This window comes from Sphaeramia orbicularis, chromosome 19 (assembly GCF_902148855.1).
Source record: "Sphaeramia orbicularis chromosome 19, fSphaOr1.1, whole genome shotgun sequence".
Taxonomy (NCBI): domain Eukaryota; kingdom Metazoa; phylum Chordata; class Actinopteri; order Kurtiformes; family Apogonidae; genus Sphaeramia; species Sphaeramia orbicularis.
Genome location: NC_043975.1, coordinates 6,483,130 through 6,502,852, shown reverse-complemented (window position 1 = coordinate 6,502,852; position 19,723 = coordinate 6,483,130). Strand labels below are relative to the sequence as shown.

At 36.3% G+C, this 19,723-nt stretch overlaps 2 protein-coding genes across 4 annotated transcripts in view; one reads left to right on the top strand and one right to left on the bottom strand.

The window, feature by feature from the left end:
• dock1 (dedicator of cytokinesis 1) overlaps positions 1-19,723 on the top strand; it is a 506,089-nt gene that overhangs the window by 259,170 nt on the left and 227,196 nt on the right. The gene's annotated exons all lie outside the window — the stretch shown is intronic.
• The window catches only part of insyn2a (inhibitory synaptic factor 2A), a 52,453-nt gene that overhangs the window by 3,096 nt on the left and 29,634 nt on the right, over positions 1-19,723 (bottom strand). The window contains exon 3 of the mRNA XM_030163233.1: positions 19,244-19,315. Within this exon, the coding sequence (XP_030019093.1) occupies positions 19,244-19,315 (72 nt within the window). The remainder of the gene's footprint in view (positions 1-19,243; positions 19,316-19,723) is intronic.

The window sequence follows — 19,723 nt, the reverse complement described above, 5'->3', positions numbered from 1 at the left end:
ATGACTGAGCCGAAAGAAAATAGGAAAGAGAGAATAAATAAATCAATAAATAAAAAGAATCTATAATAATAATGTAGTATATAAGCTTGTTGACACATGTGCCTACCTTAAAATATGAGACGCTACATGGTTACATAACAGTATCAAAAGGGAAAATAATGGGTAGACAGAATGAGTTGAGACAAAAAAAACAACTGGACTTTTGTCACTCCGACAGCCTTTTTAGTAAAATCAGCCCTTCTGTCTGTTTCCCCGGACAGTGTTTCCGTATTGATCTGCGGTGGTGGTGGCAACAAAAACAGTTACAGTTTGTTCTAAAAGGAGATTTGCAAGCTTTCGATGAGATGCATTTGAATGAGATAAAGCCTCCAGTTGTTGCTAGACTTGTCTCCTTACAACAATGGTGTCAAAGTCATTTTAGTTCAGTGGCCACATCTACCCCAGTTTGATCTCAAGCATGCTGGAGCAGTAAAATAATAACTTAATAACCTAGAAATAATCGTTTTAGTGCAAAAAACCTCATTGAATTCTAAAAATATTTAAATGTACCATGTACCCTCGCTCAAAAAAGATGTGAATAACCTGAAAAAACTAAATAAGTGCAATTTTAACAATATTATGCCTCAAATTATCATTTATACATGTGTATTGCACACAGTGTTACACAAACAGTTGGTAACAGGCATAATATTGTTCGAAGTTTGGAATTTGTAACTAAAATAAGAACAATTTCTACAATATTATGTGTCAGCTTGTTATTAACACAGTGGATCTACAAATAGTCAGAACATTTAGTAACAGGCAGAATATTGTTAAAATCACACTTATTTTTCTTTAGACATTTCAGGTTGTTCATATTTGTTCAGGTTATTCACATTGTGTTGTGAAAGTTTAGTTTGTAAATGTAAATTTTTTTCAGAGTGTAATGTTATTTTTTTCCCCATTAAACCACAAAGTAAATTTGGAGTCGTCATTATTTATACGTTATTATGTTAATATCTTCAGTGTCATATTTGCACTTTGCTAATTCATCCCACAGGCCAGATTGGAACCTTTGGCGGGCTGGTTTTTCCCGAAACTTTACTTTTTCCTGATGTACAAAGTTCACATATATCAGAGTGGATCTAAATATATAGACTCAGAGGCATATATGTGTGGTCAAACCAACAAACCTAATGTTAGACTAGGGCATTTACACAGAACTGTCGATCCATATTGGAAGAAAAACCATGTCGTTATTGTCCCATGTTGCCCGTGTCTGTATGTGTTGTAACGAAACACTTCTGGTTTGGACAGAAATAGAAAAGATTTATTCTCTTTCCCTCCAAATAAGAAAATAAATGTAACATCTTGACTGCAGTGATTACAAAAATATTCCTATAAACTTAAATTCTCAGTCAAAATATGTGGTTTTTCAGCTCTAAACCAAATGACCAAATAACTTCCGGATCATATTTGTTCAGGTAATTAATTATAGTTTTTTTTTTCATTTAATTCCATCAACACACGCAGCTTGTACGTGCAGTACAAGCTGCAAATCATCCGTAGGATTTCTTTGATGTTGAGTACAAATTTCAGCCCAAGTCAATGAAAAATAAGCAATTGGTAAAGCTTTGAATCCAAGTAGTAATGATGAAATTCAGCTCTGAGGACCAAACTTCAAGAATTCATAACTTAAAAAGAAGTATTTCGGAGTCCAGCTTTGGCATTTTACGAAGTCCAGTGAATTCAATTGAAGCTTTTATATGAATTTATTTCCAGAAAATCTGTGATGTGAACTGGTAAATCTGGAACACAAACAAATTTCAGAAACATGACTTGACCATTTCTTCTTTAATTCCGGTGTTTTTTTTTAATTCTTTGTGTTTACTCCATCCTTCTTTTTTTATTTCTGTTAATTCGGGCATGTTTTGACTCTTCCACTATCCTGTAACCAAATAAACTATCTACTGCATGTACAAGCTGCAAATCATCTGTGGGATTTCTTTGATGTTCAGCAAAAATTCAACCCAAGTCAACGAAAAATAAGCAATTGGTGAAGCTTTGAATCCATGCAATAATGATGAAATTTAACTCTGAGGGCCAGACATTCAATAATTAATTTTCCAAGGTGCATTAAATTCACTAGAAGCTTGTACATTAATTTATTTCCAGAAAATTATGAACTGGTAAATCTCTAAATTTCTGTCTGGAATGCAAACAAATTTGAGAAACCTGACTTTAAACCAGCTGTTGCTTGTTTAATTGTGGCCTTTTTTAATAAATAAATAGATAAATAAATAAATAAAATTCTTTTTTATTGACCTTGAAACTCAAATGATGCGTTCTCTCTTTCATTCTTCTTTTTTAATTTCTGTTAATCTTGTGTACAAGCCGCGAAACATCCGTAGGATTTCTTTGATGTTCAGCACACATTTCAACCCAAATCAATGAAAAATAAGCAGTTGGTGAGGCTTTGAATCCATCCATATAATAATGATGAAATTCAGCTCTGAGGACCGAACATTCAAGAATTCATAACTTAAGTCAGGTCTAGCTTTGGCATCTTACAAGGTGCAGTAAATCCAATAGAAGCTTTTACATGAATTTATTTCCAGAAAATCCTTGATGTGAACTGGAAAATCTCTAAATTTATGTCTGGAATGCAAACAAATTTCAGAAACATGCCTTAAAACCAACTGTTACTTGTTTAATTCCGGCCTTTTTAAAAAATTCTTTGACATTGAAACTCAAATGGTGCGTTCTCTCCATCATTCTTCTTTTTATTTCTGTTAATCTTGCCATGTTTTGAGTGCCATGCTATCCTGAAAACCAAACAAAGTATCTCCTCCTTGTACAAGCTGCAAATCATCTGTAGGATTTCTTTGATGTTCAGCACAAATTTCTACCCAAATCAATGAAAAATGAGCAATTGGTGAAGCTTTGAATCCATGTAATAATGATGAAATTTAGCTCTGAGGACCAAACTTCAAGAATTCATAACTTAAAAAGAAGTATTTTGGAGTCGAGCTTTGGCGTTTATGAAGTCCAGTAAATTCCCTAGAAGCTTTTACATGATTTTATTTCCAGAAAATCCTTAATGTGAACTGGTAAATCTCTGAATTTCTGTCTGGAACGCAAACACATTTCGGAAACATGACTTAAAATCAACTGTTTCTTGTTTAATTCTGGCCTTTTTTTTAAAAAAAATTCTTTGACATTGAAACTCTCGCTGTCATTCTTTTTTTTTTTTTTTAATTTCTGTTAATCTTGCAGTGTTTTGACTGCCACACTATCCTGTAACCAAATAAACCTTCCATGTCGTGGCCTGTTCTCATTTGACCCCTGCACAGGCATCTGTCAAAGCGCTGCTCAGTCTGACAAAGTGACCTACATTTCCCTCTCACATGCTTATTCCCGGAAAAATCGCCCAATTTAGACTGTGTTTGCATCTGGATGCTCGCTGCTGTCATTGTTTTTTTTTTTTTTTTTTTTACCTCTTTGATAGTGATTCATGAGAGAGGGATGCCTAGTTGAATTTACTCCACTGAGCAGGATTTTTTATTTATTTATTTTTTGCTTGTTTGCTCAAAAAAACCCGTCGTTACTGATGTGAGTCTTTAAGGATTTTAGTTTATATTTTTCCTCTTTGATCGCAGGACGACGCCTCAACCCCAGGAGAGGTAACAGGGATTCTGGGTGATTAAATTCAGCCATTCCTTTTCTGTGTTGTCGACGTTTCCCCCAGGGTACACGGCGGATTTATCTGGACGAAGCCAGCGTTGTAATCCCACGCCCGCGCACATCTGACTACTAGGTTCGGCTAAGTGAAACTCAGATTACAGCCTCAGCTGTGGTAAATGCAGGGTGACTTTAATCTGCTAAAGCTTCCACCGACCGCTGGCCTTAGTCGGGCTGTTGGGCGGCTCCGACAGACCCACGTAAAGGTTTGTCTGGTTAGACCGCGATGACAGTTTACCCAGTCTCAAGGTAAAAAGCAAGGCATTTAAAACATCCAACACTGACCAAAACCACCTACTGATCTAAACTGTTTAATACCTGCTGATCCACTAATCCTATCAATACATGTAACTAATTGTTTTAAAATACGGTTTTTCATCTTTTCATGATCATCAGATATGACCCATTTGGACGTTCAGAGGCTCCGTAGTGAGCGTATGATTCATTAGTAAAACACAAGCAGTTTGATAAATGGCAGTGAATGGAAACCTCAATGAACAACTAAAGGAATAGAAAAAAATAAATAAATAAAATCAGAAAATTCAAGAAAATGAACTCAATCACTAAATGTATAAAAAAACAAAACACAAAAAAAAAATCAAATCAAGAAATTAGGAGAAACTGAAAAATTCCATCAATAAAATAATCCTAAAAATGAATAAAATAATTTTTAAAAAAAAGATCAGATAATCAACAGAATTAACATAAAAATTGTCCTGACCCAATGATCATTTCAGTCTGACCTAACAGTCACAATCAGAACAAAAGCATCTACTGATCTAAACTGTTTAATACCTGTTGCTCCACTAATCCTATCAATACATGTAAATAACCCTCAATGAACTGCCAGCAATAGAAAAAATAACTAACTGAATAAATAAATAAATACATAAAATCAGAAAATTCCAGAAAATGAAATGAATCACCAAATGCATTAAAAAAAACAATTAAAAAAATAAAATCCAAATCAAGAAATTAGGAGAAAATAAACAATTCCATCAATAAAATAATTGCAAAAAGAAAAAAAATGAGTGAAATGATAAAAAAAGATCAGATAATCAACAAAATTTTATAAAAAAAATGTACAAAAAAAGTGTCCTAACCTTACGATCATTTCAATCTAACCTTTTAAGACCTAAACAGTCATGATCAAACCAAAAGCATCTACTGATCTAAACTGTTTAATACCTGTTGATCCACTAATACTATCAATACATGTAAATAATTGGTGTAAAATGCCATTTGTCATCTTTTCATGGTCATCACATATGACCCATTTGGATGTTCAGAGGCTCCACAGTTACCATGGAAACACCATCATCTTCTACAACATTGATTCACCAGTAAAATACATGGAGTTGAATCAATGACAGTGGATGGAGACGCTGTTTTTATGTTCAGTCAATGATGTATTTCACTGAAAAAGTCCCTTTTTCTCAAGTTTTCTGTTTTTGGTTTTAATAAATACCTCCAATATAATTTCAGCATGATGATTTAATTACATAATCAGTAAAATAAATGTAGGAAGATGCCTGATTTTCACTGAAAAAATACAAAATAGAGGGGGTAATACTATGATAAATGGTGATAAATTAACATTGTAATACACTACCTCAGTGCACTAATCACAAATCATGCACCTTGTATATATCCCATATTACCTGTACATATTCACTATATGTTGTACATAGTTCTTTCAACTATATTATAGTGGTGACTTTTTGTATATTTTAGTATTTCTTGTACTTTTGTATCCCGTCGATATTTTTTGGCACAATTTGTGTGATAATTTAATAAAATCTTATTTTTTTTGTTTTTACTCTGTTTGTTGCTAAAGGGAAATGGCTGCTAAAATGATTCTTATATTCTATTTTATTTTATTTTAACTGCCTCAAAGGTAACACTGGGTTTTTATTGGTTAAAGTGACTATCTGCATATAATTAAACTTATTATTTTTATTATTATTTTTTCTCAGCTTTTTTCTAAGTTTTTCAAGCATATATTTCAGCTACAGGCATTTCTAAGTACAACTAGGCGATACTTTTTTTCCCCCCCTGTCTCTAAAGCTCAGGTAATTTCAGATAATGTACCACAGTGAAACAAGACGGCTTTAATGACGTCCGCTGATGCTTTTGCCATTTATTAGAGCAGAACAGACGTAAACGTAGGCGTCTGACAGCGACTCGTCGAGCCGAGCCGTCGGGGCCTGAGCCAGACACTCAGCACTTTGCATTTGTTTGACTCAGGCCTTTACACAAGGCCGAGAACACTGCAACCATTAGCAATAAATCACACTGCACAGGCTGTTAATTGTAGTGGTAGAACTCCACTTCAATTTAGGTGAAGAGTCTTTGTGTACGTGCAAACCTTTACATGTGTATTGATGCACAGGAACGTCTCTCCTAAAACGCATCTGTTATTTGTGATGAAGTGCAACGTTTCCCCTATATTTTTTCCATTGGAGCAGTGGAGAGAAAGGGTTTTGTCATCGCCTACATGTCTTTTGTTTAGTTTTGTTTTTGTTAATTTGTTTTTTGGAGGGTGTTATGGCCTAATACACCTCAGTATTTGTTGTTCAGGGCCAAATAACCTCTAGATCAGGGGTGTCAAACTCATTTTAGTTCAGGGGCCACATTCAGCCCAATATGACCTGAAGTGGACCGGAAAAATAACAGCGGAAAAAAGTAAAATTACTAATTCATGTGTGAGGGAATGTTTTGTTTTGTGGAAAAATGAAAATATCTAAATAAAAAGTAAAAAAAAAAGTAAAAATACTTTATAATAATGTTTACATCTACAAATGTGAATAACATGAACAACCTGAAATGTCTTATTTATCATTTACACTTGTAAATTAAAACGTACAGATCACAGTGGATCTACACATACACAAAACATTTAATAACAGGCAGAATATTGTTAAAATTGCACTACCTTTCTTAAGACATTTCAGGTTCACATTTTTTGTTAAAGGATAGTTTCTAAATATAAGCATTTTCATGTAATTTAACTTTTTTAGACAAAGACAAAGAGAAACATTTGGGATTGTCATTATTTATAGGTTCTATTGATAGTATTTTACTGGTCTGATTCACTTTAGATCATAATTGTCTGTATGTGGAACCTAAACTAAAATGATTTTGATTCTTGATTGTTAATATCTCCAGTGTTTCTGCATTTTACAAATTCATCCTGCAGGCTGGATTGGATTCTTTGGCGGGCCGGTTTTGGCCCACGGGCCGTATGTTTGACACCTGTGCTCTAGATGATATAGAACTTCAGCATCACATGTAGTACATGATGCAAATTATCCTTAGGAAGTCTTGGCTTTTGAGTACAAATTGCAGTTCAAGCTAGTGAAAAATAAGCAATCAAGGCAAGAAATCCATGTAGCTGTGATGAAATTTATGTCCAAGTACTGAATTTTACGTTTTCACAGCCACATGAAAGTAATTTTAGTATTGTTTTGGCATTTTGTAAGGTCTGACAAATTTAACACAAGTTTTAACATGAATTTATTTCAAGAAAATCCTCGACAGTAACCGAGAAAAGTGTGAATTCACACTTTTTTTAAATGATTACTGAACCTTTTTATATTTTTAAGCACTTAAAAATGATTGATCTCATTTAATTACTTCCATTTTTTTTGGCTCAATTTATTTAAAAAAAAAAAGAAAACACAGTTTCTCTCCCACTCCGCATTCATTTGCTTCAGTAATTACCAAATTGAGTTAGTTGTCTAATGAAACCTTTTGAAACAGTATTTCATATAATTCTGAAGCAGCAGCAGTAATTTAAATAAATAAATAAATAAATAAAAAGGAAACCATAGTGGTGATAGTAATACACTAAAGATGCCTTTATGATATTGGATGGTTCCGTGAATCTGACTGTTCTTTTAGTTTACTTCTATAAACTGCATTTTTACCAACTAATACAGCTCTCTTTAATGAAACTGAAGCTGAAAATATTATATTTACCTTCTATTTTGTTCTCCTCCTCTCACATTCAGGTTGATTTAGTCTTACTAATTATTATTATTATCATCCTGGTTTTTCTTTTTTAAGTGATATAACATACTCCATTGTCACAACAGAAGTAAACAGATGAAGAGATTAAAGCTGAAACAATTAAATGACAAATATTTTGATACCTGCAAAGCTGTTGAGTCATAAAAAGTAGAAATTATCTGATTCCTGCTTATTAAATGTGAGATTTTTTTCATTTGTTTTCCACTTAATGATTATCTTTGGATTTTTAAAGACAACTTTTTCTCTGTTTCTTACTTTTCAGAGGTCAAACAATTAGACATTTAACAGATAAAACAATCAGCAATGAAAATAATGGTCATTTGCTAGAGGGATGTGATGCAGAAAAGTTCAATAATTGTTAAAAAAAAAAGTCTACATATCCCATACCACTGTAGAGGTAACTTCGGCATGATCAATTTCACTAGGATAATGGCAGTGAAGTGTAAAATATACAGAAAAGAGGAGGGTCTGTCCTAATTTTCAGGGTCCATTAGAGCGGGATATTTCACAAATACTAGACGAATATCTGCACTAAGGGTTCTTATGTAACACCATCTCCTCCTCTGTCTGAAACAGTTTCTAAATCTAGTAGAACTTGGAAATTATCAGCGTTTGCTTAGTATTTTTTTTTTTTTTTTTTTACCCTCATATGAGATGTCCTTAGTTGAGGAGTACATTTTATCAATTTTTAAAGGATTGAACAAGAATCTGAATACAAATTCCAGGAAATCGCTCTGGAACTTAACTAACCCATAAAGACCCAGTGCTACTTTTGAGGCAGTTCCCAAAGGAATTTTCCTCTCTGGTCAACTTTTCTTAAATGATTTATCTTCAGATTTTTACAATTTTAACAAAACTTGTATTTTTGTGTATTTAATTCACTTTATTTAATTTAGATGTTCATGAAAACTCAGAATTAATTCAATTGTTATTATATCAAAACAGAGAAAATTGAAGAAAAAGAGGCTGTTTCAACAAAAATATCAATAACTGAATGTAAAAATAAGCATCTACATCCACTGTCATTGATCCAACTCCACAGATTTTACTGGTGAATCAATGTTGTAGAAGGTGACAGTGTTTCCACGGTAACTACAGAGCCTCTGAACGTCCAAATGGGTCTTATCTGATGACCATGAAAAGGTGACAAACTGGATTTTACGCCAATTATTTACACGTATTGATAGGATTAGTGGATTTAAAGGTATTAAATATTTTAGTTCAGTAGACTCCTTTGGTTGCCAGTGGAGGTTTGGGTCTTTATGGGTTAATCAAGGATGAGGGGGGGGAGGGTAAATAGACTATAACATGGAAATGGTTACAGAAATCAATATAGTTACTATTGAGCACTGATAGGAAGTCATATATGGATGTTCATTTGAATCCATGACCTTTGACCTTGAGTGACCTTGAAGGGTCAAACTCAAGGTCACAAATGTCTATATTTCAATAATCTTCTTCTCCACAACTACTGGTCAGATTCATTTCAGATGTTACACGTGGCTTCTTTGGTACATTGTCTGCAAAGTTTATTCATAGTTTTGAGAAATTCAGAATTTTTAAAGATTTTTTAAATAATTTTTTAATTATTGAAAAAATACCTTCACTTATAATGGGCTATATTTTAATGGTTTATAACATGGAAATGGTTAGAGTTATCAATATAGTTACTATTAAGCACTGATTGGAAGTCATATATGGACTTAGATACAATTAGTTGAGTTATCCTCCAGGGAAAATACCACCCACTTCTGTTGGGAGATTGATTTCCTGCATCCAGACCACAGGACTCTAACACAGAGGCAGAACTTGACAACTTTGCAAATTCAACTTGTTAGTAATTCTAGAAAAGTGCTGGTGAGATATCGGAACATTGGTCGTGTTCTTTTTGTCTCTGAGTTAATTATACTTTGTCACATCTTTTGCAAATGAATTAAAATCACAAATTTGGTTTGGTTTCTTAAATTGTCTCTCATTACAGGACAAATGACCTTTAAACCTGAAAGGAATAACCATTTAAGATGTATCATAATAATATTTTTTAGATATTTTGGAGGGATTCTGTCTATTTCCCCATAAAGTTCTGCTTCCATTTAAGTCTAAACTGATAAATTTCCCCATGGTGGGATCAATAAAATCTTATCTTATCTCTTAAAATTGGAGAGATGAGAGTTTTAAGTAAGCGGTGTAAGGTAACATGCATTGAAATGGTCACACAGATGCTTTTATTCAACGTTTTCACTTATTGACTCTCATCTCCTGTCGGTTTGATCTGCCTTGAGGTTTCAATAAAAGCACTCCAAACTTTAGATTTTCTCTGTATTCAGGCCTGAGAGAGGTGAACCACATGTTGAAGTTAATGCTGTATAATACAATCATGATTTGCTCTGACCTCAGAACCACTCAATTGTTATTGACGGCCTTTAAAATTAACTTTTACAGTTGCAGTTTCTGTTATAACACGGCGTCCGAGGGGGCTCGCGATCGATGTATTTTTTTTTCTGCGAGTGCAGTGAGTGTGCGGTGCCACTGAACTGGCATGGGGAGTGCTGTAGCTTCAAGCCTTTTCATTTTGTGTGGGGTATGTTTATACGCGCACACACAGAATAACGCAGTGATAGGATTTTCTCTGCTCTTCAGTGTAAGCCTTTAATACTGCTGAGGCTGTTGTTGCTGTGCATCCATGGTTACAGGTTAGTGCCATGTATGGACACATCAGCTATTTATCCTGGCAAAAACTTGGGATTTCCTATTAAAGCAGATGTTAAAGGCAATGCAGGTAAGAATTAAAAAAACTAAACAAAACAAAAAACAATACACAGGCTCATACAATGATAATCCCTCTAGATGATTATTTCTCTTTTTTTTTTACCTGCACAGACTCTGCCCTCTGTTTGTATTTTCTATTTTCCTCCTTTTTTTTACTGTGACTGGGATGTTTCTCGGATGTGTCGACCTTTGTACCTTCAGCTAATAACAGCATCACACAGCACAGATGGAATAACACAATAACTACACTGCAGAACTGCCTGAGAGACAAAGCTCAGGGCAAAACACAGACATAGAAACCTCTTTCCCTGTCATTCAGAGAAAAAAGGAAAAGGAGAAACCATCTGCTTTGGTGTATTTCCTTCTATAGCACTCTGATAGAGCAGTGGTACCTGTTTTTTTTTCAAGCCTAAAACCCAAAAAGAACTAAACTTGCAAAAATCTATCACAAATTACCACAGATCTTCATTTATATTGACTCTTGTGTTGTCAAAACACTGTGAAAGTCTCTTTTAGTGTGTTATTTTTGTGACTTCTATGTTATTGTTTATCTCTTTATGTCTTTTTTGTCCTCTTGGAGTTACGTTGTTTTTATTTTTGATGCACCTTTTATGTCATTTCTGTCTTATTTCGTCATCTTGTGGTATTGTTTTCATCTTACTACATTGTTTATGTACCATTATTTTTATTGTCATGGATCTTTCTAAGTCTTCTCGTTGCATCTTCTACACAATTTTTGTCTTATTACATCTATTGTAAGTGACGCCCCTGCTCTGTAATCACATCTTTTGTGAGACTGACATTTTTTAATCGCATATCCTATCACACGTGTCACTTAGCAACCCGTTATGAGAAATATAGCAACATAGTTTAACACTAGTAATGGCAGTTTGTTTGTGTTTTATAGCCAAATTACTGTCAAAGCAATCTAGAAATGACCTTTAGCTTTCTATTTAACAGCTTTTCCTTGCGATCAGTGCTCGCTCTCTCCATTTACACTTTTGCTCACTCGACCACTGCTCACTCTCCATGGTTTATTTTGCGGAGAGGCATGGCCAAGTTAAACACCAGCAAGAAATGTGATGTACTTTGCCTTAAAGACCATATGTGTATTGCTGCTTTTAGCTTATGAGTACATATGGAGTTTTTTTTAACCCATTTAATATTATAAAAGTTGATACTGATCAACAAAAATATACGTTTTAGTCCAGAATCGCTGAAGTAGTGGCATTTTTCAGTTTAGCATTGGATATGAATCAAAGTTTTTCTTGTTTTTATTCCTTTATGCATTTCAATCCCTCCCCCTCTGCTTGGTTTCTTGTCAGATCTCATGCTTTTCTCTCCTGTCAAACATAAATGTCATGAAAGTGATTTTCAGCAGATAAAAGTTCACCCTGACGTCTGAGTTCAAGCAGTTCAACCTGACGTCTGTATTTTTCATTTCTACACATAATAATAACCCATTAAACAGGTTTATATTCCTTATTTGACCCACATTTGTCTAATTTCAAGGCCAACAATGTTATGCAGTTGATTCTTTTCAAGGAAATATCATACAACCTGTATCAGTGCAGAGTCACTGTAGTCAAGCTGAAACCCTAACTGCACAAATGGCCAACATACGTATCTGAATAACCCACAGATTTGCGAATTCCCAGAATCCAACTCTAGTTATGGGTATTTTACCTCAGACTGAGTTGTTTTGTGTCGAAGCCGAATGTGCCTATTACTTAAAAGTATGGTACTTATCCAAAACACTGCTTTTATTTTTGCTGGAAAAATTGCACAAAGCGAAGGTAAAGCAGCAGAACAACACTGAAAAATGTGTTTGGCTTCACTTAAGCAAAGAAGAAAACAAAAAAGATAATCATCTCATGTCTGAATTGTACTCAAAAGGCCTTTAAATGAAAAATGTATGAGGTTCTACCCGGCCCAGTTATCAGCGTCGTCACATGAAACTGTCACAGGCCCCACAGTGTCGCTCCACATTTAGATTCCTGCTGAAAGCGAAAAGTGAACGTTGTTGGCATTCCCTCATCCCCTGACTCCAAGTCCTGTGAGTGGTTTGTTGGATCAGAACAAATTGAAGAAGGCACTTTGGACCTTGTCAGTCTTTAACCTCTTTCCTCGTCGTCTTCTGACTCTGCCTTTATCTCTGTCCTCTCACCTCCTGTTAGAGTTTTGCTGTCCAAAAAGTACATACCGAAGAAGTAAAAGAAAAAAAAAACAAAAAAAACAACTCGTCTTTATTCTACCACCCCTAACTTCATGCTTCAGCTCATTCATCTCCTTCTACACCCCTCACCTTCTATTCCGTCATTCGGAACATCTCCAGATCTTTATCTTTGTCCTCGTCACCCTCCCCTGTCTCCCCGTTTCACATTCTCACCCTGCCGTCCTTTTGGTTTCCTTATCTTTTTACGGGTGTGAATGTGTTCTTCCTTTGACTGTCCCCACTGTCCCTTTCACGCTGTCTGTCCTACCAAGGATCACTCCTGTAACTATGGTAACCAGCGTGCCACCATGTTGGAAAACATCATTATGCTTGCACAAAAAGAGATATCCTCTCCCGGCAGAGTCATGCTGCAGGACAGCCTTGCTGCTCAGTAATTTCCATGTGTTATAATGTAATCAGCTCTTCAGCCTTTAGCAACACTTAATTGATTTTCACAGCCGTGCACAATAGATTGGAGATGTTTTTTTTTTTTTCCTCCTCTTAAATACCCATTCCTTTGTTATTTTTTCCCCCCTCCTGCTATTCACTCTCATTGCACAGCGTTATTAAAGAGTGTTTTATCATCAGATAGTTGCTTTAACAATCAGATCAGCCGCTGTTCTACTTTTTGATTAATAACAAGACATGCAACTTAATGATAAAAAAAAAAAAAAAAAAGGGGGCTGGTGGGAAATAACAGTCGCCAGTTCCAAACAATCCTGCTATAGGGGACCTCCCCAGTCGACTTTCTTAATCACAACCACTTAAATCTATCTCCCTGTTTGATCAGCACATTAGCCCGTATAAATGCAATGTGAGGAAAATGAGATTACAGGGTTTCTGCGTCAAGACGACATATCACGACTTAATGCTCGTGGTCTTGAAATAAATGGGATGCATCTCAAATCCCCAGCTTTGCTCTGCACCATCCTGTCTGTCTCATTTTGCTCCTTTCCAGCTCCTCTCTCTCTCTCGCTGCTTGACTCCAAAGATTTTTTTTTTCCCCTTGTTTTTCATCCTCCAATCTTTCCCTCCTCCTCCTTCTTCTTCCTTTTCTCAGTAGCAAATATTACATCACCTGGCACCATGGAATAAATCGCCGCAATCTTTTCATCCCTTTCTCCTCTATTCTCTTTCTGTCATGCATTTTGAGTAAAGCGTTGCGTTGCCGACTTAATTGCGAGCGCATACTAAGATAAACTGGAGGAAGAAATCAAGACTGGGCAAAAGTTACTGAGGGAAGATGAAAGCGAGGCGGACGGAGTTCAGGATAGTTGAGAATGAGGAGAGCGGGCCCAGACAACGGGAAGAGCCTTGAGCATGTTGTGTATTCTGTTTGAAGTCCACGCCATAGACTCCGGCACCATATTGATCCGCCGCTGTTGTTATGCTAAGGATGGGTTGTGAGATGATGCCGTGTACGCTCGGACAAATTGATTATACTGAAGAGTGGCCGGCTGGCTCCTTACCGGGCTGCGTTAAAATGATTTATGGACCCATATGTCCACCTTGGTCATGACTCGAGCTTCATCATAAACGCAAGAGCGAAGGGCTTAACCCTGGCACAAAGTCAAGCCCGTACCCACAAAAAAACAAAAACAAACACATCCTAATAGATTATCATAGACAGCTATTCTTCCCACGTATGCAGTGTGTTCCTTCAAAGCCCTCCTTCCTATCCTGTGTTCTTCCACCTCCGGAGAGGTTGTTTTCATGGAGATCTAAGTAATTAGATTGCCATTTAATCCTCCTGCCTATGTGAATAAAAGTGCTATATTTGATTCTGTGTCCAATCAACACAATTTACCATGCCAAGTGAGCCGCTTTAAGAAGAACTCGGGTCAATTTAACAGATTTCAAACATCTCACTCAGACATTCTTGTCCTTAAAGGGAGTTGAAACTGTGCCAGGAGCATTCAAGGTTTGTCAAAAACGAGACTCTTTCTTTTTCTTTTTTTTAATTTGGAATAACTTTCTTTTTTTCCTGCACTAGCTCCATAGATGATGCGTTTCAGACGATTATGACAGATGTAGAAACCAAATTGAGAGGGTTTTTTTTTTTTTTTTTGCATTTAAAAAGCACTTTGAAGACAGCTGTCATTGTGATGATCAGCAGGGGCCAAGTAAAGGATTTTTCTCTTAGTAGGTTTTTCGGAAAAAAAAAAAAAAAAAAAAAGGCTGATATGTTGGAGTACAATCTGCCACGTACATGTAGGTATAATTGGCTCGTATTCAAATGGGCGGACATAATTATAGCTTTTACCGCAGCCTGTATTTTGCATATTCTAACCCCTTATTTAGAATTCAGGTCATGGCAAGACATAAATGAAACACCTTTGCCAATACAGCAGTGATCAGTATAGGTGCACAGTGAGCTGCTGAGAACATCTTTGCTCAAAGAAGTGCAGAATTTTATAAATATAGACTTAACGCGCTGCACACTGTTTGTGTTTCGGTAGAGTGTGTCTGCAGAGGCTGCCACATCAAGGTAGGCATATTTGGTTTTTACTCAGGCAGACAGAGCCGACATGGAGAATAGGTGGACCAGAAGAGCCGTCCCTTGTCCTCCTCCTCCTCCTCCTCCTCCTCCTCCTCCTCCTCCTCCTCCTCTTCCTCCTCCCCAGGGCCAAATCACACAGAGTTAGCATTAAACATGGTGCTGACTAATTCATAACAGCAGACAAGCTCCTATCTCAGCACTCTGTCCAGTTTTATCCGACGCTTTAACCCTGCACCCGACCCGCCGCCTCTAAATTCCCCCATGTCATGTTGTGCTCTTCCAACGCCCTTCACGTATCATCCCATAATTCACTTCACCTCACTCCATCTTGCTGTCGTGTCAACATACGGCGTCCACCCAAGTCGACCACCCCATGGATACGCAAGCCACCCACACCGACGTAGAACCCACAACTCGCTCGACTCAAAGACCAGAGCGACCAGAGCTGGATCGGCTCAGATAGAGGTTTGGCTACGGGCTTGTCAGTTACTGAGAGCAACAGATAGAAAATGATTTAAATGGCTCTACAGAGGCAAAATGCCAACTGAGTGGAACAGCAGTGTCCACTAAGAAGACTTTTATTGATCGCCTCTCACCCTGCTACTCTTTAAATCTCTTTCTTTTTTTGTCTTTTTAAAAATCTATTCTTTTATGACTTTCTGAGTGAAATTTTCTCTTAAAAATGGCTGAAAGACTTCCAAAAACCAAATGCACATGTACAAATACACCTAGGTGGATAACTGAACAGCTGAATATGAGTTAATCACAGAAGCTTGTTGGACCATTTGGCTATTTTATTTTTCTGCTTTTGATGGAAGTTTGAAGGAAATGGCACATTAAAAAAAGAAAAAAAATGAAAAACACATTTTTAATGATCCCTTATCCTTGTAAAACCTGACCCATTAAAAACTAGCCACAAAATTCAAATTTTTTGGAATTAAAATATTTATTAGCCCTTTAAACGTAATCCAAACAAAAAATGTTGCCATATCATTTTGTTTATGATGTATTTTTTGTATCACATTCAGTACATTGGGTTTTGGCAACTCTTTGCTTACAATGATGTTAACTTTAAATACAAAAATACATTTTACCAGTAACATTTTGAAAATAGAAAATATTTCAGTGTTTTTTTTTTGTTTGTTTGTTTTTACCTAAAACTTTTTACAGCCATTTTATTTCTGGCCTTTTAATTTCACTATTTTTCAGTTTTCAGCCGAATAACAATATAAATATTCTTAACGTAATTTTCAAAAAAAATGCCCAAAAACTTTCCTTTAAAATGTGTGTTGGATGATTTAATGTTAGTGACCATATTGAAAAAGGCCAAAAAAAAAAAAAAAGCCTTTCCACTGCCTGCATTGGGATGATATTCCACAAGGAGGCATAAAACACATATTGGGTCACATGTGACAGGTTTTTGAGGAAAGTATTGATCTTGTTGATAACATAAAGGTCTCCGAACCCGATGTATCAAATATGATACAAGTAGTTTTATAGGGTTGAGGATGACACTGGGTAATATACTGACATATTGTTCTACACCGGAAGTAGGAAACAGATTGTGTAACATTTTTGCTGCCGTTTATTCTATTTATTGAGACGGAATTATGTTTACTTTCCCTAGTAAATGTTTTAACTTCATAAAATAGCAATTAAAGTAATATTTAGTGTTGATAATAAAGTAGTATTACAGTTGTTGGCAAATCTACTCTTTAAACTCTGCTTTACCTACATTCTTCAACTGTTATATGCATACTGATGACTTATGACAGTGTATTTTGTCAATTTCTGAAGTCAACCAAACCCTATCATAACTTAAACTTTAATTACACTTCATATTGTTAAATACTTTATATTCTAGTCACTCCTTACAGTGGAGTAAGATAGAAACTATTAAAAACTCCCAGTCATGCAACTGTTCCAATCATGAAATATTCTATCTTATAGTTTTTTAGGCATACCACCAGACGTTAGGAGAGTTTTTCTGTTAAAAAAGACTTCATGCTCTCAGTAGGAGATGGAAACTAGGAAGCTGTTCCTAGAGAAGAATAGAAAGAATGAAGAAGCTTCTCTCAGGGTTCGTTAAGATATTCTCATAACGTGCCATCATATATAAAACACTACAAGTTTTGTTTGTTGTTTGGTTTTTTGGCAGTCGATAAACACTTGGATTTGTGTCCAGTTTGATACGACTTATTCTACTGTTTATCAGAAGTTCAGTAGCTCCACACCAGTTGATGGAAATGCACCTTGTTCCTATATTTTGTGGGGGTTTTTGCATTTCAGTAGTTCCCTGCATTTGCATATAAACACTCACACTTTATATCCAAGAAAAATATTAAACATAGACGTAGTGGCGGGTATTTTTACTTTGTGCTGACTCACAGTTTTAACATCAGATCTAGTTTTACATATCCAGGTCTTTCTCCACACTGTGCCAGTACTGGAAATAGGCCCGGGACCATCCACTGTATTTCTGGAATTAGGGTAAAAGTTATTTGGCTTGTTTTGTTGGTCGAAAAACAGTGTCAGGAGAAATTTTGTTATGGTGAAACGTGTGCTCGAGGATGCACGTTGTGGTAATGAAAGGACGAATAAAATGCACACATAGAAGGATGTATGCCTTTGCCAAAGCTTCCTATTTTTACGTTGTACTTGAAGCTTAGAGGTTGTTCTTCATTGACTTAGCAAAGAGGACTTTCACAGTGGTAGCACACAGATAGCAGAAGGAAGGAGAATGACAATCCTACCACTGTACGATAAAAATAATCACCCTTATTCTGGTCGAGAACTTGAACGATCCAAATTCCTACTATCAAAAATGTAACCGTTAAAAACCTAAACAGATGGCAGCCACCAAAAGCATCTACTGATCTAAAATCTTCAATAAATTTCACAGCATGAATCCTATCAATACATGTAAATAATTAGTGTAAAATGCAGTTTGTCTTTTCATAGTCATCAGATATGACCCATTTGGACATGCAAAGCTTCCGTAGTGAACATGGAGAGACTGTCATCTTCTGCAAAATTAATTCACGAGCAAAACCCATAGTTTGCCAAATGACAGTGGGTCTAGACACTTGTTTTATGTTCAGTTAATGATATATTTTGCTGAAAAAGTCACATTTTCTTCAGTTTTCTCTGTTCTGACATAATAACCTTTGAATTTCCTCTGAGCTTTTATCAACATCCACGTGATCAGTAAATGAAATATTGGAAAATACCTGATTTTTACTGAAAAATGCAAAAGGCAGAGGATGACAAATCACCTTGGAAAGTCTTCAGGGTCTTTAAGGGTTAAAAAGCCTTGAATGTTTCACAGGTTATACGTCCCAGAGCCGACAGCGCTCCTAAAAACATCATTACCAGTAATATTAAACAAAGAAAATCAAAATTTAATCGCACGAACCATTATTTTTTCATATAAACATAATCACCCACAAAGAAACTTTTACAGCTGCAGTATTTATACGCACAACTGCACACCCCTCGTAAGGGCAACCTAATGAGCTAATGAACTAAAGAGTTGGGACTCACGTCTGTACGAGACGTCAAATAAATCAAACTGAATCTAAAAGTGTGCAGAGGCTCAGTTGGCAAGGCAACAGCACACAGTGATGATATTTCATGATGTTTGGACGGTAATTAATTTCACCTTTCATGGCCTTGCGCTCACTCAGTCTACAGTATGTATCATCCTTACTTTTCAGCGGCGTGCCCTTTCGCCTTTATATCCAGCCAATGCTCCACCCACTAAGCACCTGTCAGCCCAGTAAAGGGTGTGGGGGGAACAACGGTACAGACAGGCAGAGAAGCATAGAAACTGTGTAAATGTCACACGTCCACATATGCTCATTAACAGCATCCACATTAGCCTTGCATCCCCCAACCCCCTCTTGTGTCTCCTACCGTCCCTTCTCTACCTGTTCACATCCCCCCTCAAGGAGAAAGAACAGGGCACATTTGGATCATGGTGTCTTTGAAGAGAAATGGCCACTAACCTGTAAATAATGCATGCGCTGTTCCGGCATGTGTCACAGTTGGCCGTGTCCTGCCCAGTTCGATAGGAGAGTCTGCGGGGAAGATAAGAGTCGTGAATGAGTAATTACAGGACTTGTTAAGCTGCTCCAGCACACCTTCCTTTCTCATCTTGTTTGTCATCCCTCGTTAGTGGGACTGAGGTAAATGAGGGTGATGAGGAGTCATGCTGCTGTCCTGAGTGGCCTGTGTCCGGCGGCCAGGCCAGAGGGAGCGCGGTGTCAGCCATTAGCCGGGATTGACTGATTGGAGGTCAGATGAGGCAAAGTTCCCGGAAGGACAAGCTTCTGGGGGGGTTTTAATCAAGGACTTTTTCTCGTTTCCGTCTTGCAGGTATTCTTACGAAACGGTGCAGTTATTACCTTTTTTATTATATGTATTTATTTCATGTCAGTCATAAGTTTCAGTAGTTCACAGTGACAACTTGCACACTCTATTTGGGT